General features: G+C 36.7%; 1 protein-coding gene across 1 annotated transcript in view; it reads left to right on the top strand.

Annotated features, from left to right (window-relative positions):
• RSRC1 (arginine and serine rich coiled-coil 1) overlaps positions 1–17,950 on the top strand; it is a 241,637-nt gene extending 223,687 nt beyond the window's left edge. Inside the window, exon 6 of the mRNA XM_027542710.1 lies at positions 17,870–17,950. Within this exon, the coding sequence (XP_027398511.1) occupies positions 17,870–17,935 (66 nt within the window). The 3' untranslated portion in view covers positions 17,936–17,950. The remainder of the gene's footprint in view (positions 1–17,869) is intronic.
• The last annotated feature ends 7,854 nt before the right edge of the window (positions 17,951–25,804 follow it).

The raw sequence follows: 25,804 nt of genomic DNA, 5'->3' as shown, positions 1-25,804 counted from the left end.
ACAAAGTCAAATAACTGAAAGAAAAGTAGTCGCAGGGAATAAGTTTCTTAGAAATACCTGTTGCCAGGCTACAGAGACTTTTAAAAATAGGAAGTATTATTTTAAACTGAATTGTAAAAGGATCGGGAAAGATATTTATGTAATTCTTTAAAAACAATATCTAATAGATTATCCTAAAATATTAATATTTATGGTGTGCTCATACTTAATATTGTGATAGCAAAAGTAGGTGGCTATAACAATGTTTAAAAAAAAATACCAAGATACTAAAACAGTGTTTAGAACAATATGAATGCTTTTCCTTGTATGTTACTGCACACCTTTTCACTTTAGAAAAAATTTAGGAACCTGAAATTATTTGTGCCTTACCATTTAATATATTAAAAATTGTATTATTAAATATAATTTTATTTTAACCTCATTGTTATGTCTAGAAGTTTTAGTAAAATAATTTGTTTTGCATAGAATTATTTTAGAATTTCTGAGAGGCCTAACGTACCAAGAACTGATGCATATAAACCCCCCTAATTTCTTCCTTTTGTGGGAGAATCTCTTGGTTCAGCTGTCAAAGAAAAAGAAAGCCACAATTTCTAACAGGACATGTTAAGTACGCATTTCTGTGGCACAGTTATGTAGCAATTACAAATAAATGATGGTTTGGATTTGTTGTTTCTTCAATTTTCTGTTTGTTTTAAGCTTCTAAACTTTCATTGAGTTAGCCAAGCTTCTTTCCCTTTCTCCTTGCCTGTCTTGGTTCCACAGAGCAGGGAGAATTTCTGCTTCATCTGCCTAGCTTCCATATACAGCTACTTTCTTGACAAATCTAAACCTTCGTCCTAAATTCTATTCAAAGTTGGTTTAAGCAGTGAGGTTCCATATCTGGGGCTAGGAATGAAGGAAACTAGGTACAGGAGTTGTTGTTGTTGTTGTTTAATCACTAAGTAGTGCCTGACTCTTTTGCAACCCCATGGACTATAGCATGCTAGACTCCTCTGTTCATGGGATTTCCCAGGCAAGAATACTGGAGTGTGTTGTCATTTCCTTCTCCAAGAGATGTTCCCAACCCAGGGATTGATCTCACGTCTTCTACATTACAGGTGGATTCTTTCCCACTGAGCCACTGGGGAAAAGGAAGGGAGAGGCACTCATTTTGAAAGAACAGCGAGGTAGTCTATAGCATTTTCACAAGGATTTTGAGTGCTCTGTGAGTCATTTGATAGTCCACACTGTATCTAGCCAACTAGGTTGGCTAGGTAGGGCTCAACAAAGATGATGGCATTTCTGCAACAAAGGATGACTGAGGAAAAGGAAATTCCAAATAGAGGCTTCTGCATGAGGAAAGCAGTGGGAGAAATATGTAGGACGTGGTTGAAAAATAGTAAGAAGCCATGTACTGTTGAAATGCTGGGTATTAATACAGAAATGGTTGAAAGATAAGGGTAGAAGAATAAGGTTGAAATGTACTGATAGCATTGAAAATTAAGGTGATTAATTTATGCTTAAATCTGGAAGCAGTGGAGTGTCACTGATGAGTTTTTTAAGCAATAACTTAATTAAAAGCTTGTTTTGTGAAGGTAACATTAACAGCTATATATAGGGTGGAAAAGTTAAGCGGAAAGAATACAGGTATAGTCTAAATAAGGGCTTCCCTTGTGGCTCAACTGGTAAAGAATCCACCTGCAATGCGGGAGACCTGGGTTCAGTCCCTGGGTTGGGAAGATCCCTGTGTTAGGAAGTCTAAATAAAGGACAAAATAAATATTTAGTGTTTGTGGGCCATAAGATCTCTACCACAGCTATACAGCTCTGCTGCTTGCAGCCATAAACAATGTATGAACAAATAAACCTGGCTGTATATTTGCACAGTATATGTGCAGGATCATTTCACGTATACTGTTACTGGGTAGTGAATATGCATTTCTTAAACAGACCTTAAGAGGAATATTGTAACCTTAGGATCAGAGTCACCTCTTTTAACTTACTCATCTATAAAATGATATCTGTCTTAGTTTTTAAAAGAAAATAACTATAAATAACTTTTTTGCAAACTGCTTAAGCTGTTTAGAAAAAATATTTGATTAAAATTCTTATGAGGAATTTGCTATTGGAAACAGAATATGTGCTATTGGTTTAATTCTGTTCTTTTCTGGTCTTTGTTTAAACTAACTTGGTGCTAAGTTGTAGAGGCAAGATAAATCTACTTTTGAGCTATGTGTAATATTTCTAGCTTAGACCTTGATCCTAAGAGATAGAATTATAGTAACTGTTAAAATGAAATGTAGCCAGAAATATGATAAGCTGTTGATATGTGTCTCTGTCATAGTGAGATTGCATTTACTTTAAAGGAAAGAGCAGAGTACCTATACTGTGAATATGTTTAATATTTTTAAAGTTACTCATTTGAAAAAGCTTGATTAAAATGAGCTTTTTCAATGACACTCACAGTCTTTAAGATGGTTAATGGTAGCATTCAAAAGACTAAAGAAAATTTAGTTCTAACCTTATATGGTCTTTTCTGGCAACTAAAAATTATTTGATTTATTCCCCCCCCACCCCCCGCCATGAAAGTTAATAAACAAATGAATCTCTAGTTATGTAGAAGTATAGTGTTGCTAAGAACATGGATTTTGTGATCTGGGTTAAAATACAAGTTCTGCCACCTTATCACCTTTGTGACTTATGGTAATTTATTCTTCATCTAAGAGATGGCATTAAGAATGCCTGTCTTGTCAGGATCGTTATGTGAATTTTGTTAAATGAGATATATATAAAGTGCTTAGCACAGTCTCTGGAACATTATAATCATGTAATAAATAACAACTATTTTTTTCCAAAAACTTAGTTTTTTAAGTAGTTTATACTCTTTTTCAGGATATCTGTCATGTTGCTGTAAAAGATATGGCACAAAGAAATTATCATATATATATATATTTAGAGCTCATGTGATCACTTTAAGAATTGCCATTTTATTATCAAATAAGTTGGTTAAAAAACTTATTAAGTGTAGATTACATGGTTCATTTTTACTACTTGTTATAATTTCCACAGTATCATTATCATTCTCTCAATAATCCATCTGTTTGTTAGGTAAATTCTTCCTGACATGTAGAATTCTGTAGAATTTATACTTCAGAATTATTTTATATATGATAATTATAAGATTTTGAAAAGTTGCAAGGAAGTTTGTTTCATATATATACCTGCTAAGCATTGACTGTGATTATGGTTTCAGTGTGTCTGCCCTCTGATGCCCTCTCGCAACACCTACCATCTTACTTGGGTTTCTCTTACCTTGGACGTGGGGTATCTCTTCACGGCTGCTCCAGCAAAGTGCAGCCGCTGCTCCTTACCTTGGACTAGGGGTATCTCCTCATGGCCGCCCCTCCTGACCTTGAACATGGAGTAGCTCCTCTCGGCCCTCCTGCGCCCGCCCAGCCGCCGCTCCTTGGACATGGGGTTTCTCTTCTCCACTGCCGCCCCTGACCTCGGGTGTGGGGTAGCTTCTCTCGGCCAGCGCCCCTGTTGGAGAAGACTCTTGAGAGTCCCTTGGACTGCAAGGAAATCCAACCAGTCCATTCTAAAGGAGATCAGTCCTGGGTGTTCATTGGAAGGACTGATGCTAAAGCTGAAATTCCAATACTTTGGCCACCTCATGCAAAGAGTTGACTCATTGGAAAAGACCCTGATGCTGGGAGGGATTGGGGGCAGGAGGAGAAGGGGACGACAGAGGATGAGATGGCTGGATGGCATCACCGACTCAATGGACATGAGTTTGAGTGAACTCTGGGAGTTGGTGATAGACAGGGAGGCCTGGCGTGCTGCAATTCATGGGGTCACAAAGAATCGGACATGACTGAGCGACTGAACTGAACCGAACTGAAGCACTGACTATTTTCCAAACACTATCCTAGGTGCTAATGACACAGAGATGTAAGACATTGTTGCCTTAAAGAAGCTGAACTCATAAGTTAGCTTATGAGGGAAAGGAAGTAACAGTTGTCCAGACAAAGGGAACTGAGAGATTTTGAGTATATATAAAGCATTGTTATGAACATACCTTAGAAAAATGGCTGTGTAACTTTGGACTAGTAACTTTTCTTCACAATGCGTAGTATTAAAAAAAAAAATAATAGCCTTCCTATTCCAGTGAAGATGTAACAGTAGGTCAGATTTATCCTCCCATCTCAAACAACTAAAAATTTGGACAAATTATTTGTAAAAACAACTCTCAAGATAATGGACATCAGACATGAAAGACAGTGATTCCTGAGAAATGTGAAAAATGAGATGAGCTGTTTAGTTGCTCCAACTTAAGCCCCACAGAACTTGTCCAGTCATGCTACAGGGTAGGAGAACCCAGGCAGTACCTGGTGGTCTCATTGAGTTGAGATGATAGAGATGTGATACCCAGGAAGCAAAGCCTATAGAATTCACAGCTAAGGTTACCAGAGAAGAGTGAGCTGTAGAAGATCTGCAAAGGGCCCCTTGAGTGTTCCACAGACTACTCATCAGTACTTGCATGTGAAGACACTAGCCAAAGCTTGGGAAAGAACTATGTGAAGTGATTAGAGAAAATCGTACCTCCCACTGATACAGAGTTGGGAATAGTGCCATTCCCAACCATCAGTTTGGAAAGCCTCCTAATTCATGGTGCTTCCAAGCAAGTACTAAATAAAAAAGCCTTATCTCAATAGAGGGGGACATCAACCACAGAGTTATTCTGGTCTTGCTTAACAAAGCCAGAACTGAAAGGATCAAACTGCTTCCAAGTAATTGTGTCCCAGAACAAACAACAAGGTAATTTATAGGAATACAAAATATCCAACACACAGCAAAATAAAATTCTCTATGTCTGATATTCTATCAAAAATTACCATATATTCATGAAATCAAGACAATATAACATGTATTTGAAAAATCAATCAGTTAAAACTGACTCAGAATTTATATAATAAAGAATTAGTAGACAAGGACATTAACAATTATAATTACATTTCATGTGGTCAGAGAGATGCTAAAAGACTGAACATATTTAGAAGAAATATGAAAGCTCTTAAAAAATAAAGTTTCTTAATATGAAAATTACAGGACTGAGATGAAAATTACACTGGATGGGATTAATGGAGATGACATATTGCAGGAGATGGATTCTTGAAATCAAAGACATAGCAAAAGGAACTTTTCAAAATGAAACTGGAGAGAAAAATACTAAAAAGAAAAGCAGGGAAAAGGGAGCAATTTTTAGCTGTGGTACAACTTCAGGCGATCAAGTACGCAACATGCATGTCACTAGAACCCTGAAAGGAAAGGTGAGAAAGGGGGCAACTGAAAGCATCCTTGCATTGGCACAAGGGTTCTTTACTACTAGTGCCACCTGGGAAGCTGGAAAAATATACTCAAAGACCTAATGACTAAAATATTTCCAAACTTGATAAAAACTATAAACCAGAAGTTCCAAGAAGCACAACAAGACCCAAGCACATGAAATATGAGCAAAAATGCACCAAGGCATATCACAATCAAATTGCTTAGAACCAGTTGTGAGAAGAAAATCTTAAAAGCAAATAAAATATCATTGTTATTATGTATGAGGAAACAAAACTGTGGAAGCAGATTTGTCATTAGAGACAATGCAAACTACAAGACAGTAAAACAACGTTTTAAAAATAGTGGAAAAAAAATACTATACACCTGGAATTCTGTACCCTGGGAAAATATATTTCAAAAATGAAGGCTGAATGGAGACTTTTAAAAAAGAGACACAGAAGTGGCAAGAATTCATCACCAAACATCCTGCACTACAAGAAATATCAAAGGAACCCCTTTCAGCATTAGAAAATGATACTGGATGGAAAACTGGATTGATAAAATAATAGAGAGTCCTGAAAATGATAACATCACGGGTAAAGATGTCTCTTTAAAAGATAATGTTTAAAGAATAAGCACAATGTACTGTGGAGTTTATAATAATATGTGACAGCAATGACAATACTAATACAGAGGCTGGGGAAGGAGAAATGAAAGGGTCCTATTATAAGGTTTTTATAGTGTATAGGAAATGATGTAGTGAAGATAGAGGGTAATAAGTTAAAGGTGTATACTGTGAACTCTAAAGCAACAACCCAAGTAACACAAAAGAGTTGTAGCTAATAAGCCAACAAAGAATATAAAATGGAGTTATAAATATGGTCAATCGAAGAAAGGGAAGTTGCTCAGTCGTGTCCGACTCTTTGCGACCCCATGGACTGTAGCCTATCAGGCTCCTCCATCCATGGGATTTTCCAGGCAAGAGTGCTGGAGTGGATTGCCATTTCCTTCTCCAGGGAATCTTCCTAACCCAGGAATCGAACCCGGGTCTCCTGCATTGCAGGCGGACACTTTACCATCTGAGCCACCAGGGTTCAATCTAAGAAAAGGCAGGGGAAAAAAGGGCATGGGAGGAAACAATTGGATGGGACAAATAGAAAACAAACAGCAATGTAGTAGATTAATTGCTGTTCAGTTGCTAAGTCATGTCCGACTATTTGTGACCCCATGAACTGCAGCACTCCAGGATTCCCTGCCCTTCACTATCTCTCGGAGTTTGCTTAAATTCATCTCCATTGAGTCTATGATGCCATCCAACCATCTCATCCTCTGTCATCCCCTTCTCTCCTGCCCTCAATCTTTGCCAGCATCAGGGTCTTTTCCAATGAGTTAGTTCTTCACATCAGGTAGCCAAAGTATTGATGGAAGCTTCAGCTTCAGCATCAGTCCTTCCAATGAATATTCAGGGTTGATTTCCCTTAGAATTGACTGATTTGATCTCCTGGCTGCACAAGGGACTCTCAAGAGTTTTTCCCAGCATCACAGTTCAAATTGGTCTAAATATTCTAATTAAAATGCAGAATTTTTTCAGGTATATAGACTAAGAGGTAAAAGTAATAGAAAAATATATACCAGGCTAAAATTTAACATTGTTAAGATGTTCCCTCTCCTCAAATGGCTATGTAGATTCAATGCAATCCCATGGTAAAATCTTAGCAGGGACTTTTTTGTTTTTTTTGTAGAAACTAATAAACTTTTTTTTTTTTTTTGAAACTGGGGATGCAAAAGACCTAGAAGAACCAAAACTACTTCAAAAAGAAGTTGGAGGAGTTATTCTTTCTGATTTCAAGAGTTCGTATAAAACTGTAGTAGTAAATAAAGACAATGTAGTATTAGTACCGATATTGACAAATAGATCAGTGGAACAGCATAGACAGTCTAGAAATAGACTCATTTCTGTGAATAGATATACCCAATTGATTTTTAACACATATTCAAAGGCAAAAAACCTACAGAAAAATGAAAGGGTTCTTGGTGTATATGTTGCACCATGTACAAATTTAGCAAAATGTATTTCATACAGCTAAATGTAATCAGAAACTACAAAACTTCTAAGTACACGCATAGGGCAGATCTTTGTGAATTAAGGTTACATAAGATTTCTTAGATATAACATCACAGAAACATCATTTTTATAAAAGAAAGAATTGATGAATTGGACTTTATCCATTTTAGCGAATTCTGCTCTTCAAAAGAATCTCTTATGATAATGAAAAACAAGTCCCTCAATAGGGGAGGGGCTTTATAAGTGTAAATATATAATTCCCTGTGAGTGTATGCAATTTGCAAACCTTGTATATGAAAAATTACTGTCATTATAATTAAGAACTCTGAAAACTCAATAATAAGAAAGCAGTTTAATAAATTGACAAAAGATTTGACCATCTATTTTACCATCTAATATATGTATATAGGTAATAAACACACACATGGAAAGAGGCTCAGCACCAATAATCATTGGGAAAATATAGATTAAAACTTAGTATAAGTTATATTAAGTCATGACTAGGATGTGGAGCAAGAAACTCTTATACCATGCTAGCAGGAATGTGAAACTACTTTGGAAACAGTTTGGTATTTTCTTAAAATGTTAAACATATGTTTACCGTATAACTCAACCATTCCAATCCTAGATATTTACCCAAGAGGTATGAAACCATATATTTATACAGAGACTTTTACCTGAATGTTTATAATGTGTTTTATAATAGTCAAAAATTATATGTCCACAGGTGAATGCATAAAGAAGTTGTAGTGTTTATTTACAATGGAATACTATCCAGAAGGAAAAAGGAATGTATGTCAATATACACAATGGTGTGGATGAATTTCAAAATAATTATGCTGAATTTAAAACCTAGACATAAAAGAGTATATATCATGATTCCATCTGTATAACACAGTATAAAATGCAAAGTAATGTGTGATGATAGAAAGCAGATCAGTGGTTGCCTGGGAACTGGGAAGTGGAATAGAGGTACAGAGGGGCATGGAAGAATTAGAGAAGGATGTGGAACATTTTTGAGTAATGGACATGCTGATTATCTTAACAGTAACGATGCCTGCATGGCTGTATACATATGTCAAAACCTATAAAACTGTGTGCTTTAAATGGTGTAATATATTATAGTTTTATTATACCTTGATAAAGTGTTAGTTACCCAGTTGTGTCCTGGAGAAGGCAATGGCACCCCACTCCAGTAGTCTTGCCTGGAAAATCCCATGGACGGAGGAGCCTGGTAGGCTGCAGTCCGTGGAGTTGCTAAGAGTCGGACACGACTGAGTGACTTCACTTTCACTTTTCACTTTCATGCATTGGAGAAGGAAATGGCAACCCACTCCAGTGTTCTTGCCTGGAGGGCCCCAGGGACGGTGGAGCCTGGTGCGCTGCCGTCTGTGGGGTCTCACAGAGTCGGATACGACTGAAGCGACTTAGCAGCAGCAGCAGCAGCAGCAGCAGCAGCAACCCAGTTGTGTCCAGCTCTTCACAATCCCATGGACAGTAGCCCATCAGGCTCCTCTGTCCATGAAATTCTCCAGGCAAGAATATTGGAGTGGGTTGCCATTTCCTTCTCCAGGGGATCTTCCCAACCCAGGGATCCAATCCAGGTGTCTGAGTCATTAGGGAAGCCACTGTCTGAAATCTTTAAGAAAATATAGAAATAACACACAGTCTAGACATTTAGTAAATTTGTAGTTTCTTTAAATTGTTATTATTTTTATTATTTTCCTCATTATGCTGTAAGATCTTTGAAATTTGAAATGTTGTTGGAGTAATGTCAGCTTCATGGCATGGAATGAGACATTACCTTTGTCTTTGCCCTTCAGAATTCAACTAGTAAAACGTATACTACTCAGTAAAGTTGACTCTGCCCAGCATACCAGAATGCCAGAAAATTCTACATATATCTGTACATCTAAATAGGAGTGGGTGGTCTGGAACACATAGGGAGATAGAATTGAGGAAACAGCAGAGGGGGCTGCTTGTGATAATGGCCCTCCAGTCTCAGCAGCTGTGCCCAAAGGTCCATGGAACTAAGTAGCAGCAGAGGAGGTGGCACACATGACTGACTTCCTGGCCACAGCAGGAGAGATGGCACACAGGACAGCTGTGGCCACAGGTGACTGGGCCGCAGTGACAGTGGGGCCAGAGCCGCCACTTCCCTCCCCCCTGAAGCAACAGAACTGCATGCCTGACAACACCAGACATGGCAGAGGTGTCCATGCAGCCCTGACTCCTCTTCCACCCTCACCCTCCTTGGTGGCAGAGCTTGGGACTCAGGATATCATGGACATGGCAGAAGGGCCCACCATTCCGGTGCTCCAAGGGGTGACCTAGCAGCAGCAGGACACCAGTGACCTTCAAGGCACAAACAGTGATAAGGAAGGCACAGAGTGATGCCTCTAACAGAGGTGGTAGAGATGGAAAGTGCTGGCTCTCAAATATAATCAGAGGCAGGTCATGTGAGATTTGTGTAGTATAACATCATTTATTGGAAAACAAATAAAGGCCTCTAATTTCTAACCTGTTGAATGGTTAGAATGACGTAGAAAGGCATTTGCTTCTTTAAATGCACCAGAAGAACAACTCATCAAGCACCATGAAGAACAACTTATTGAGCAAGAGTACTATACCACAAAAAGAAAATGACAGTTCTCTAGAAACCAAGCATAAAGTCATGGAATATTGCAGTCTAACTGATAGAGTATTCAAAATATCTGTTAGGAAGCTCAATGAACTACAAGAAAAGTTAGAAGGCAGGTTAATGAGCTCAGGGATAAAGCTTGAAACTCTAAAAAAAGAACCAAACAGAAATTCTGGAGCTGAAAATTTCAATCAACAAGATGAAGAATGCATTAGAAAACATTGGAAGTAAACCAGACCATTTGGAAGAGAGAATACAGAGAATTCTATAAGTAGAAATAGAGAAACAGTATAAGTAGAAGAGGAATGAGAAATAAGATACAAAAAAAGTTGAAGAAATTCTATCAGCCAAGCGTAGTCTATCTAGCAAGATTATCATTCAGATATGAAGGAGAAATAGATTTTCTCAGGCAAAAAAAGCTTAGGGTCTTCATCAGCACTGCTGCTGCTGCTGCTAAGTCGCTTCAGTCCTGTCCGACTCTGTGCGACCCCATAGACGGCAGTCCACCAGGCTCTGCGGCCCCTGGGATTCTCCAGGCAAGAACACTGGAGCGGGTTGCCATTTCCTTCTCCAGTGCATGAAAGTGAAAAGTGAAAGTGAACTTAACAACAAATGTCTAAAGTAGCTCTTATACCAGAAACAAGAAAGCAAAAATATCAAAACTTTGAGTGCGGTGATAGATAGAATCAGAAAATTATAACTTTGTATCAGAATAAACATTTAAATACTTTATTATACCATGAAGGTTAAAAGGGGGAAAAAAGCATACAAATAGCTGTAACTACTTTGGTAACAAACTCACAACATGAAAAGAAATAATTTGAGACAAGACACAAAGGGGAAGGAGGGAAAGGATAGAACTCATATAGATAAACGAACATAAGATGACATCAGCAGAAAAAGGACTATTTTACCAAGACATTTTATATAAACTGCATGGTAACCACAAAACATAAATCTAGTGTAGAGGCACAAAACATTAAAAACAGAGAAAACCAATGTTTTCTATGATGTTTCTCTAAAATCATCATAGAAAACCACTCAACTAAAATTGTAGGCAGAAACACAGGGGAAAAGAAACACTGTAAATACAGAACGAGAAAATAAAAGTTATAATGACAGTGCTAAGTCCTCATCATTCAATGATTGATAAATGTAAATGGATCTGATTCACCCATCAAAAAATACAGTGGCTAGACAGATTAAAAAGCAAAACTCAACTATATGCTTCCTTTAGGAGATTCACCTCAGCTCTCAAGGCAAAAATAAGCTAAAAGTGAAAAACTGAGAGATAATACTCCAAACAAATGGCAACCAAAAATGAGTAAGTATGGGATTCCCTGGTGGCTCAGACAGTAAAGCGTCTGCCTGCAATGCGGGAGACCCAGGTTTGATCCCTGGGTCGGGAAGATCCCCTGGAGAAGGAAATGGCAACCCACTCCAGTATTGTTGCCTAGAAAATTCCATGGATGGAGGAGCCTCGTGGGCTACAGTTCATGGGGTTGCAAAGAGTCGGATAGCCATACACATATCAGACAAAATAAGCTTCAAGCCAAAAAATGTAACAAGAGACAAAGATGGACATTATATACTGATAAAGAGGACAATTCACTGAGACAACATCAGTTATTAAAATATATGCACCTAACATAGGTCCAGGCTTCCCTGGTAGCTCAGCTGGTAAAGAATCTACCTGGAATGCAGGAGACCCTGGTTTTGATTCCTGGAGAAGGAATAGGCTACCCACTCCAGTATTCTTGGGCATTCCTGAGGGCTCAGGTGGTAAAGAATCTTCCTGCAATTCGGGAGTGAAGTGAATTCACTCAGTCGTGTCTGACTCTTTGCGACCCCATGAACAGTAGCCTGCACCAGGCTCCTCTGTCCATGGGATTTTCTAGGCAAGAGTACTGGAGTGCGTTGTCATTTCCTTCTCCAGGGAACCTTCCTAACCCAGGGATCGAACCCAGGTCTCCCACATTGTAGACAGATGGGTTACCATCTGAGCCACCAGAGAAGTCAGGAGACCTGGGTTCAATCCCTGGGTGGGGAAGATTCCCTGGAGGAAGGCATAGCAACCTACTCCAGTATTCTTGCCTGGAGAATCCCCATGGACAGAGGAGCCTGTCAGGCTACAGTCCACAGGGTCACAAAGAGTTGGACACGACTGAGTGACTAAGCACAGCACAGCACAACATAGGCCCATCAGACTATACAAAACAATTACTAAAGGGGGGAATTGACAATAATGTATTATTCATAGGGGACTTCAACAACCTACTGACATCAATGATCATCTAGACAGAAAGTCAAAAAGGAAACAACAGCCTTAAATGAAACATTAGGCCAGATGGATCTGATAGATTTATGCAGAACTTTCCATTTAAATGCAGCAGAAAATGCATTCTTCTTAGGTAGTCATGGAACTTTCTCAAGGGTTGACCATATGTTGGGACACAAAACAAGTCCCAATAAATTTAAGAAGATTGAAATCACATCAAACATCTTTTCTGATCATATCCATGTTGTAGCATATTATAGAATTTCCACCTTTTTAAAAACTGAATAATATTTCACTGTATCTTTATACCACATTTTGCTTCTCCACTCATTCAGTGGACACTTGGGGGTTTCCATTTTAGTTATTATGAATTATGCTTCTATGAACATGAGTGTACAAATGTCTCTTCAAGACCCTGCTTCTAATTTTGGGGGGTCTGTACCCAGATTTGGAATTTCTGGATCATATGGTAATTCTGTGTTTCAGTTTTTTGAGTTATTGCATTATTGTTTTCCCCAACACTGTACTGTTTTAATTCCTGTCAACAGTACAAAAGGATTCCAATTTCTCCACCTTCTTACCAACACTTATGCTGTGGTCAAGCAGCTTCAGGAACAGATGCACTGCTGTTAGCCACATGGCTGGCATTGGGGGATGGATAGTTGCTACTGTGCTTATAGCCGAATTTTTTTAAAACAGTAAGTTTATTATTATTATTTTTAGGCCACACTATGTGGCATGCAGTATCTTAGTTCCCTGACCAGGGATCAGACCTGTGCCCCTTGCACTGAGAGGGGGAAGTTTTAACCACTGAACTACCAGGGAAGTCCCTAATAGCTGAAATTGACAGAAATTAACTGCAGTATACTGTCTTCCCCTGGCAGTTGCCAGCTTTCAACAGAATCCAGAGTTCTAAGAGAGTTATGTCTGAAAGATTCTGCCAGTGCCATTATTGTCTAGATGGGGAGATAGATTCCTGGTGCTTCTACTCTGCCATCTTGCAGTATCCTCACTGTATATATTTTTTGTACAAAATGAGCACATGATAAGATAAAATTGAGAGTAATAGCTGAAAACCATATAATGCAGTCCTAATTTTGATTTTGTGAATTGTTTCTAAGCTTGAGTTCTCTCTTTGCTTGGCAAGTTTTTCAGACTTTATACTTCCCTGTCATTAACAACCCCAAGACTGTGGTTGGCAGCTGGAATGGCTATAGTTTCATCAACTTGCAGAATTTCCATAGTGGTGGCCAGTGATTAGGAAGCTAAAAATGAATAGAAGTAAGAATAGTGAGCAAATAGTTTAAATGGTTTTTGTTAAGGTTAGGCTTCTTTTTGCTTCTCTCTCTCTCTCTCTCTCTTTTTTTTTTTTTTTTTTTTTTTTATGGTCATGGTTCAAAGAATTGTGCTGGTTTGGAATGTTAGCGTTGGCAGTATTTTGAGAATCTAGACATGCAGTCAATTTGTAAGGAACTCAGGGAATTGGACTAGATAAGGTAAACCCAAAGTTGAAGGAAACAGTCTAAACCTTGAGGATGCTCATCTCCATAATCATCAAGAGATTGCCCTATCTTTTGGTTACATCTTAGGAGCTTTTGTTTCTTCCTAAGAAGGTGGGTGCTCTTGTCTAAAACTTGGGTTTACAGATGGAGTTATGCGGGTATACTTGGCTACCAAGGGAAAGGGAGAGAGCAGGGCAGTTCTGTATAATCCATGGCAATAAAAGACTTTTAACCCCCTTCTCCCCAAAAAAGGACCTCGATTAGTTTAGAATATGATATATATGATATGAAAACTTACAGTAAAATTTTATGCTATTCTTATTATTCTGTAAATGTCAATGCTAATATTTATTTTTTTAAGGGAACACATTTCTCTATATTTCAATTTTGGTAATATTGTTTATCAAACTACGTATTACTCCTTTTGATTTAAGGAATATTATTTTTAAACAGGATACAGTTTTTTCTCTGTAAGTTTGCTTCATGCAATATAATTTTGACATTGTGTTCTTAAATATGTCTTCATTTTATAGTTCTTATAATGAGAAATTGCTGTATTCCAAATGTTTGTATTTGATGCTAGTTTCTTACTTATTTAGGGCTTCCCAGGTAGTTTCCTAGATAGCTCGTTGGTAAAGAACCCGCGTGCAATGCAGGAGACTCTGGTTCAATCCCTGGGTTGGGAAGATCCCCTGGAGAAGGGAAAGGCTACCCAGTCCAGTATTCTGGCCAGGAGAATTCCATGGACTATATAGTCCATGGGGTCACAAAGAGTCAGACATGACTGAGCGACTTTCACTTTCACTTTCAGGTGGCTCTAGTGGTAAACAATCTGCCTGCCAGTACAGGAGACATAAGAGATGCAGGATTGATCCCTGGGTTGGGAAGATCCACTGGAGGAGGGCATGGCAACCCACTCTAGTATTATTGCCTGGAGAACCCCATGGACAGAGTGGTCTGGCAGGAAAGTTTCTTTTCTAGCTCTGAATAACATTAGTACCATTTACCAATCTTAGATAAACAAAATATTAACAAAATTAAATTATAAAGACTGAAAATAAAAAGTCTATCCTTATTCTTTTCTATATGAAATTAATTGCTTTGGCTTTATGAATATCCTAGTACTTAGAAGAATCCTGAGATCTGGAGTCAGTAGGTCTTAATTTCAATCTGTCCTTTACTAGTAAAAGCAAGTTAGTAAACTACTCTTATTCCCTGGTTTTCTTTATCTTTGAAATATTAATCCTGTATTATAGATTGTTAAAGAAATTAATAAATATAAATATGTTTTAATAAGTGTTTTATCTTGAGCATCAACCATCAAGACTCTTTAGGGATGATAATCACTATGTTTTTAAGAGAATGGTCTTAAGTAGGGGAGAGGGAGAGCTGCTATGGAGTGGGATTTTGTGGGTTAAGAGACTTTAACAATATTGTTAATATTTTATTGGATGTTGGTTCTCATCACTTTGTATATTTGTCTTAAATATTTCTTATTTGTTACTCTCTTCTTATGAAAAACCTATGATTTTTCCATGAAATATCTTAACCAATACAGTGTCTCGCCTTTTTCTATCAAAGGTCACTGGTTACTAGGATACTCTGAAATGTATACTTCATAATTCTGAGACCTGCTAGTCAGAACATCATTTCCTTCTTGCCATTCTAGTTATTTCATGATGCACAAAGTATCATGTTTCTAATGTGTCTGTTAAGTCGATGGCAGAGGTCACAGATTGGGGATTGAATCTGGTTCTGAGAAGAACTGTTTGTTCCACACACTATTTTGTCTTTTAGGTGACTTAAAGTCTTAGGAAAAATCAAGAAATTTGATGACCCTAGACTTGCATTTCTGCATAACAGTGAGTTGTTGCTGAGTTCCAGCAGCTTTGTTTAGCTGGGCCATGGGCTCCACAGTTCTGCACATTTACTCTGTTCCCTCAAAGTGATGTGAGATGTTGTGAAATTGTTATCATAATTATAAATGTTTGTGTTAATTGCTTGACTCATATAGGCAGTTTCCTTTATAACTGTTACAGAGATCATATTCAGTAGATATCAGTTTTATAACTTCATAAAACATACTTACATATCTTTTTTTTCTACAGACATATATAAAATATCCTTTTTGTTTGTCAGCTCCTTCTTCTCTCATTTTCAATCGGTCCTTTCATGTTACCAATTAAATTTTTCTCAAATCTAGTTTTTCCTATCCAACCTTACTATTCCTGCACTACCCCAGGCCCTCATCAGCTCTCACCTGAATTTCTTTAATTGCTCCCTAAATGAACTCCTTGCCTTCTGTTTTGTTCTTTTCAGTTCATCCTCAAATATATTGCTAGAATGATGTATCAGAGTGCAGATCTCATCTCATCACCCCACTGTTTCAAATTCTCCCAAGTCTATCCATCTAATATGGCAGAAGTCAACAGATTTTTCCTTAAAGATCTAGGTAGTAAATATTTTAGACTTTGCCAGCCATAAGTTTCCTACCACAAACAATTGACTCTGCTGCTGTTGAATTGAGCACGAAAGCAACCATAGACAATACATAAACAAATGAGCATGTCTGTGTTTCAGTAAAACTTGTTTACAAAATCAGGTTTAAACCATAGTTTACTCCCTCTCCCATGATATAAAAGGTTCTCCCTGTCTTCTTTGCCGATGCATCTACCACTTTCCCATCATTTGTCTTATACATTATTCAGAAGCACCATTCAAATTCTTACACCTTTCTGAGCATAACATCTCCTTCCTATATCCAATTATGTAATTATTTTCAGGCTGTTTTGCTACAAATTGCAAAACATTCAAATATATCTTGGAAAATATTAATTCTCAAATGGCAGTATCCTATATAAACATGAAATTATTCAGAAACTTATTGTAAAGTCTTAAGTATTTCAGTTTTTAACAGATCTTTCATAAAAATCATAAGCTTGATACAATCCATGTTATAGTTTGCATACTGTCAATATATATTATCTGAAAATCTCAGAATAAAGTCACTTGTAGGAAAGTATTTTCAACATTATCATCTGTATTGAATCAAAGTTCATTGAGAGAATAATTTTAAGAACATTAACGGGAACTGATAGCAGTAATTCAGATTGTGTCTTATCTTTATCACAGTTACTCCTTTCAAATACTGTGAAGAAAGCAGGAAATATTTGGTTTTAGAATATGATATTTGCCTAAGGTATTGGACTTTAAGTTGATATTTATATAGGTCATTTTGCATGTTTCCATAGAAATAACACAACCTGAGAGTATGTTGTTAAATGTGTTGATTTTGCCTCATTATTAAATTGCCTTTCTTTTGCCTGTTGCTGACTGTACAAGTTGGGTAGTAGATAAAACCTATTCCAGTAAAAAAGAAAAAGAAAGAACTTCATTCTTCACACTTTTCATTATAATCTTCATAATAATGAAAAGTTTGATTCGATTACTAGAGTGAGAAAGTAGATTGGTAGAGCTACTGTGATGGAATTTTGTTAAGGTGTGGGTTGATGTTAATACTGCTATTGTCACGGTCTTTGTAGACCAGGACCTGGGGACTGGAGTTGACGAGAAGAGGGACGCAGGGGACCCAAGTCTTGAATGAAACAAGGGTGCTTTATTTGCAGAAACGCACGTTTATATATCTTCATACAAGGCAGCTTTAGGCAGTAAAAAAATTGAGCAAAAACAAAGCCAAGCAAATAACAATCTTGAAAGGGCCAGAAAGCATTCCATATCCTGAGTAAGAGGGGCATAACTGAATAGATTACCTGTAAGTAAAAGGTCACTGAAGGGAGTCACTGAAAGGAATCCAAGCAGGTACCCTTTCTCATGATCTCAGTCCTAAGAACTTCGTGCAGCTCTGCTTGTTCCTGTTTTCCAGGAACTGATAAGGAATAGAGTCCTTGAGAAGCTGCACAGAAAAGAAGAGAATAACATATTGGATCCCTTAAAGTTGAACGTCCCCTGACAGATTATGATAAAGTTCACTAAATTTTCTGATATTCATATAATAATACATTAATTTAAAGCTCTGTTAAAACTGACTTGTATATGCTTTTTATGGTTGACTTTTAGCCACCAGCTGAACAGGCCAAAGCAAGACTGCAATTGGTTCTAGAAGCTGCTGGTAAGTGTAAATAATTAATTTTATTTAAATGAAAAAATGTGAAATAAATCCTAGCATTCTTACAGGTTTATCAAAGAGGAAACTACATATTTTCATATAGCCTCACAAATTTATGACATCTATGTATGGCCATGTGTGCGTGCACGCTTAGTCGCTTCAGTCGTGTCTGACTCTTTGCAGCCCTGAGAACTGTAGTCCACCAGGCTTCTCTGTCCTTGGGATTTTCCAGGCATGAATACTGGAGTGAGTTGCCATGTCCTCTTCCAGGGGATCTTCCTGACCCAGGGATCAAACCTGTGTATCCTCTGTCTTCTCAATTGCAAGCAGATTCTTTTACCACTGTGCCACCAGGGAAGTCCCATGTGTGGTCATATTTTAACCTCAAATATATATTGCTACAGTGTAATGGTCCTTTATGTTCTCATTTATAATATTGCTACAATTTTAGTTTTAATTTTGATGAGATCTAGTTTATTGATTTTTGTTTTTTATGGACTATTATTTTAGAGGCATGTTTAAGAAAAATTTTATACTTCTACATTTTAGATTTGAGAATGTGATCTATTTTGATTTAATTGTTGTATAAAGTGTGAGATTTAGATCAAGGTTTCATTCTGAAGGAAATGAGATAAAAGTCATTTAATAATCCTCCAGTTCAGTTCAGTTCAGTTGCTCAGTTGTGTCCGACTCTTTGCAATCCCATGGACTGCAGCACACCAGGTTTCCCTGTCCATCACCAACTCCCAGAGAGTGCTCAAACTCATGTCCATCGAGTCAGTGAAGCCATCCAGTTGTCTCATCCTCTGTCGTCCCCTTCTCCTCCTGCCTTTGATTTTTTTCCCAGCATCAGGATCTTTTCCAGTGAGTCAGTTCTTCTCATCAGGTAGCTAAAGTATTAGTTTCAGCTTCAGCATGAGTCCTTCCAATGAATATTCAGGACTCATTTCCTTTAGGATTGACTGGTTTGATCTGCTTGCAGTCCAAGGGACTCTCAAGAGTCTTCTCCAACACCACAGTTCAAAAGCATCAGTTCTTCGGCACTCAGCTTTCTTTATTGTCCAATTCTCACATCCATACATGACTACTGGAAAGACCATAGCTTTCACTAGACAGACCTTTGTTAGCAAAGTAATGTCTCTTCTTTTTATATGCTGTCTAGGTTGGTCATAGCTTTTCTTCCAAGGAGCAAGCACCTTTTCATTTCATGTCTGCTGTCACTATCTGCGGTGATTTTGGAGACCAAATGGTCAATACCAAAATCACATTGATTATATTCTTTGCAGCCAAAGACGGAGAAACTCTATACAGTCAGCAAAAACAAGACCAGAAGCTGACTGTGGCTCAGATCATGAATTCCTTATTGCAAAATTCAGACTTAAATTGAAGAAAGTAGGGAAAACCACTAGGCCATTGAGGTATAACTTAAATCAAATCCCTTACAATTATACAATGGAAGTGACTAACAGATTCAAGTGAAAAAATCTGATAGACAGAGTCCCTGAAGAACTATGGATGAGGTTTGTGACATTGTACAGGAGGCAGTGATCAAGACCATCCCCAAGAAAAAGAAATGCAAAAAAGGAAAAATGGTTGTCTGAGGAGGCCTTACAAATAGCTGAGAGAAGAGAAGCAAAAGGCAAAGGAAAAAAGGAAAGATATACCCATCTGAATGTAGAGTTCCAGAGAATAACAAGGAAAGACAAGGAAAGCCTTCCTCAGTGACCAATGCGAAGAAATAGAGGAAAAGGATAGAAGAGGAAAGACTAGAGATGTCTTCAAGAAAATTAGAGATACCAAGGAAACATTTCATGTGACGATGGGCATAATAAAGGATAGAAACGGTATGAACCTAACAGAAGCAGAAGATATTAAGAAGAGGTGACAAGAATACACCGAAGAACTATACAAAAAAGATCTTCATGACCCAGATAACTACAGTGGTGTGATCACTCACCTAGAGCCAGACATCCTGGAATGCTAAGTCAAGTGGGCCTTAGGAAACATCACTATGAACAAAGCTAGTGGAGGTGATGGAATTCCAGTTGAGCTACTTCAAATCCTAAAAGATGATGCTGGGAAAGTGCTGCCCTCAATATGCCAGCAAATTTGGAAAATTCAGCAATGGCCACAGGATGGGAAAAGTCAGTTTTCATTCCAGTCCCACAGAAAGGCAATGCCAAAGAATGTTCAAACTACCACACAATTGCACTCATCTCACATGCTAGTAAAGTAATGCTCAAAATTCTCCAGGCGAGGGAAACTTCAACAGTACATGAACCGAGTACTTCCAGATGTTCAAGCTGAATTTAGAAAAGGGAGAGGAACCAGAGATCAAATTGCCAATATCCGTTGGATCACCAAAAAAGCAAGAGAGTTCCAGAAAAACATCTACTTCTGCTTTATTGGCTACACCAAAGCCTTTGAGTGTGTAGATCACAATAAACTGTGGAAAATTCTTAAAGAGATGGGAATACCAGACCACCTTACCTGCCTCCTGAGAAATCTGTGTGCATGTCAAGAAGCAACAGTTAGAACCAGACATGGAACAATAGACTGTTTCCAAATTGGGAAAGGAGTACGTCAAGGCTGTATATTGTCACCCTACTTATTTAACTTATATGCAGAGTACATCATGTAAAATGCCGGGCTGGATGAAACACAAGCCAGGAGAAGTATCAATAACCTCAGATATGCAGATGACACCACTGTTATGGCAGAATGCAAAGAGGAACTAAAGAGCCTCTTGATGAAAGTGAAAGGGGAGCGTGAAAAAGCTGGCTTAAAACTCAACATTCAAGAAACTAAAATCATGGTATCTGGTCCTATCACTTCATGCCAAATGATGGGGAAATGATGGAAACAGTGACAAACTTTATTTTCCTGGATTCTGAAATCCTCCAGTTACATTGGACTAGCTCATTGGACTAGTCTGGATACCATCTAATCTGAAAATCTCATGTGTTTTAGTATCTCAGTTGCACAATAATTTGATTTTAGATTACTTTGATTTTATGATACACAGATTCGTGTAGACACTAAATCTTTACCTTTTTAAAGATAAAAAGATTCATGTTATCTTTTAATTTTTAGTCTTAACGTGCTCTTTTAAAAAATGTTACCTTTAATAAGTTGTTAAGATCAAGAATGAGATAAGGTGTTCCCAAATTTTAGACAGTGGACACTTTGGCTGAGAATATAAGCAGCTAATGCAAGAAATCTTTGAATTAATATGCACGTATGTATTTTCTCAATGAATGATGAAAATATAACTACTATCATTTGGTAGTCTGAAATTACATTTGATGCTAAAACAGAATTCTTATTTCCATTTGCAGACTATGAACTCTATATAGATCTATAAAAAGTAAAAAACTTTAAGAAATATGAAAAAAGAAATATATACTACTTTAGTTATATTAGTTATATATATCTGTTTTAACATCAAAAGTAATTTCAGACTACCAAATGATAGTAGTTATATTTTCATCATTCATTGAGAAAATACATATGTGCATATTAATTCAAAGATTTCTTGCATTAGCTGCTTATATTCTCAGCCAAAGTGTCCACTGTCTAAAATTTGGGAACACCAGTATAAATGATATACTAACTTTATAAATCACTAATTAAATTAATTTATCATGTAAAAATGAATATTTTGACTATGAATTTCTATACCACTTCATATTATTTGAAAAACCACTTATTTTTATGTATTGATCTTACTCATTTTATCTTTCATTATATAGAAAACATGATACATTAAAATTTTGCTTACTATTAGTTTTTTAAACTTTGATTCTCTTACATATATACTATAGGATAGAGCTAGTTAATATGATTCTCTATTATTTATATACTATATGTTTATTCTTTATTTGCATTTTGCTTTGAAGAAATATTTCCAGTTCATAATTTGGGTATGAAGAAACTCTCGTTTTAAAGGAAAATATTTATGCTGCTTGGTCCAGAAAATACTTGTTTCTATTAACACAAGTATATAGAATTTTATTTGATCGTTTTATACATTTTCTTTATCTTTAAATAGGTCTTTGAAGCATATTATAAAACAGACCGGACAATACAAACCTCAGCATATAACTTGCTTATATTGGTCCCTGCTTTCATCCCTCATTTTTTAATTTAACATTCTAAATTCTATTAAGGATAAAAAGCAAGGTTCTATAATTTGACAAACATTCAAAATATTATGACAGTTTTCAAATTAAAAAACTTACATTGGCCCCTATAGGCAAAGGACAGACCTTAGCTAGATGTAGCATTATTTATTAATCATTTTCTTCTTATTGAACATTTGTGTTGTCTCTACTTTGCCTCTTATCCATAACACTGTGATGTATATCCTGTTAAAAATTTTGTTTTTCATATTTTAAATTATGTTTTTGAAACTGATTGCTATAGAAATGAGTATGAAGTTAGAGGCTATTATTAATAATATTTAGAGTGGCTTTTTATACATTTTTGCTAAATTGTTTTACAAAAGGATTATTCTACTTTTCATACTGCTTAAGAAACCATTTACCAGATTTTGGTGTTTAATGCCAGGTCCATGACTGTGTTGGTTTATAACATGAAATAACATATTAATATACTTCTTTGAAAAACATCCATTACTGTTATTAATGACAACTTGTGACCTTGGAGAGGGGAAGCAGATGGATGGATAGGAGAGTACTAAGTTGATATAGAACATAACATCAAAGTTCTAGATAACTGTTTCAGTGGTGAATTAAGGTGTTCATTGAATTAAAAATCAATATATTAATAAGTAGGAGGGAATAAGAAGAACTTGAGCTCAGTCTAGTAAGGCTTGTGGAAAAGACTAGCCTAGTCCTAAGACTGAGATAGCTGGATAACAAAGCCTGGTAGCTCCCATTCTCTCTCATTGGAGTTTACTTGAGTTCCCATGGAAAACACCCTCAACTTTGGGGCCTTAAAATTGGATATCAGGAAGAACTTGAGGCTGTATGCTAGATTCTTGAGCCAAGATTTATTTCAGCCTTATAGTTAACATAATCTCCTAGATAGAGTTCATATGTAGAAATCCTGCTAAGTCTTTTACTCTAATTGTGGGTCTCAGAAGAAAGTTTAATATATAACCATTGCATTGTTATTGATTTATTAGTGAATAGTAATAATGATCTTGGTTTGGATTTAAAATATATTTAGAACAATTGGCAATAATTATTAATGGTACGATTTTGAAAGACGTGTGTGAGTAGAATAGCATTCAGACTTCCTAGGTGGTTCAGTTGTAAAGAATCCACCTGCCAGTGGAGGAAACAGAGGAGACATGGATTCAGTTCCTGGGTCAGGAAGAGCCCCTGGAGGAGGAAATGACAACCCACTCCGGTAGTCTTGCCTGGGAAATTCCGTGAATGGAGGAGCGTGGTGGGCTACAGTCCATAGCATCACAAAGAGTTGGACACTGAGCGACTGAGCACGAGATGAATGTGAAAAGAATATTAATTAAAATATAATCACAGTAATCACAGGGGTGTCTTGTGTGTTGTACCAAACATAAATTTGAAGTCAGAGATATTATTGTAGTTGTTATGATCATATTTTGTATGTACTAAACTGTTAACATTTTTATTCTTTGCTATGCTGAATCTTCAGATTTAGGTGGATTCTTTTCTCATATTCATAGCTAAAATGCAATTGAAATTAAGTTTCATGTCTCTTGTTTAACTTTTAATTTGAAGGTGATGTGAAGTTAAAGTTACATCTAAGGAGTTTTCTTTTTGTTTTTTCAAATGCAGTAGGATTCAAAAGCTTGTAAAACTATATAAATTGGTAAGATTGAATCTTTAAATTATAATCAGCTAATGATTTACTCTGTGATACTGAGTAAATCCAATTAAAAATCCTCTTGGCCATGATTTCTTTCTTTCATTTTAAAAATTGTGTTACATTCTCTTCTTCATTAAGATTGGTTCATTAAGATATTTTTCCCACTGCCAACTCCTTAGTCTAGACACCAAACAATCTACCCAAAGGTTAATCGTTACCTCCTAACTGATCTCTTGCTTCAATTCTGTTGCTTCTTTAGAGAGGGTGATGGATAATAGAAGGGTTCCAAGCCTGTTTCCACTACTCACTCATTCTGTGACCTTCAGTAGTCTAATGTTTATTTAGCCAAAACAGGGTTTTTATTTAATGCAATATGGCAGTTGTGCCTATTTTCTAGTTCACACTTTTTAAAAATAATTTATTGAAAAGAATCTCACATCATATACAATTAAATATAATTTGTTTAAATTGCCAATTCAATGGCATTAAATACATTCACAAAGCTATATAACCTCCTAGTTTAAAAACATTTCCTAAGAAAAACCTCTCACTTAATAGACAGTTTTTCTCCACTCTTATTACCCCCAGCTCCTGGCAGTTGCCGACCTGCCCTCCATCTCTATGGATTTATCTATTCTGAATATTTCATATAAATAGAATCATACAGTGTTTGACCTTGTATGTCTAGCCTCTTTTATTTAGCATAATGTTTTGGAGGTATATCCATGTTGTAGCATGTGTCAGTATTTTATTCCTTTCCATGACTGAATAATAAACAAATGTTATATATACCATTTGTTTATCCATTCATATATTGATGGACATTGGGGTTTTATTCTACCTTTTGGCTATTGTGAACAATAAAGCATATGAATGTACTTGTCCAAGAACCTGTTTGGAATTTTGCGTGGTGTACACCTAGGAGAGTGATTATGTGAGGTCATTGGTAAGTCTTTGTCTAATGTTCGTAAATCCACCAAACTTTTCCATGGCAGCTGAAAAGTTACATCCTCACCAGTAGTATAAAAGCCACACCCCCCCCCCCCCCCCCGCCACCGCCATTGTCTCAACTAGACCATGAAGCATATTTAAGTTACGTGTTTGAAAATGTGTAGGTTTGAAAATTTCTCTATACCTTATTTCCTAGTCTGTAAAGGGGGGAGTTGATAACTACCATATAGGGTTGTTGTGAAGATAAGTGAAGTACCTAGCCCAGAATCTGGTAAGTGGTCACCAGCAGAAAATTTTTACTTCTTTCTTACTTCTTGTGAGGGCCATTGCTAGGTGATTCTTCCTCAGCTACCACTTGGTCATGCTGCTCCTTTGCTCAGAATTATTCGCTAGCTCTAGTTGCTTATAAGATCAATTTTACACTTCCTATTTAAGGTCCCAAGGTCTGTATGGTAGATTCACAGACTTTTCAAACATTTGTCTTAAAATTCATTTTTATACTTCTTCTCATTATTCTTCAAGTTACTCATGTTCTTTTCTACCTGGAAGTTTTTGCTTGTGATTTTTCCTCCTCTAGAAATCTCTTTCTTTTTCCTCTTTCCATCTCTAAGCACTTCAGTATTCATCTCAAATAACATTTCCACATGACTTCCCAGACCATTTCAGCACAAAATCTTTCTGTTCTCCTTTGAATTCTTTTTCTCTTTATCTGTGCACACCATTCATATTGATATTTACTCACATACTGCTGATACTAATATTTGTTTCATGAGTATTAGACTTATTTTCCCAATGAAATAAAACATTTTAAGGTCAGGAACTATGTCTAAAACTTCTGAATCTTTCCCAGGACTTCTTACAATGCCTATAATGAGTGGTACTATACCAAATAGAATTCCAGCTATTAATCTTTGGTGTATTAGTTTGTGAAATAACGTTCTGAATAACTGCAAATTAAGCCTTTGGATGCTGGTGTGCTCATTTAAACCATTGTTTGGTGGATTTTAAATAAATAAATTAAGAAGTTCCCTGGTTTCAAATGTAGAAGATATATGGCAATAATCTAACTTTTTAATCTTAAATGCTAAGGTACTACATGACAGAAGAGATAATGAAAC

Source organism: Bos indicus x Bos taurus, chromosome 1 (assembly GCF_003369695.1).
Source record: "Bos indicus x Bos taurus breed Angus x Brahman F1 hybrid chromosome 1, Bos_hybrid_MaternalHap_v2.0, whole genome shotgun sequence".
Taxonomy (NCBI): Eukaryota; Metazoa; Chordata; class Mammalia; order Artiodactyla; family Bovidae; genus Bos; species Bos indicus x Bos taurus.
The sequence above is the reverse complement of the archived record's forward strand: the minus strand, read 5'-3'. Positions and strand labels throughout refer to the sequence as shown.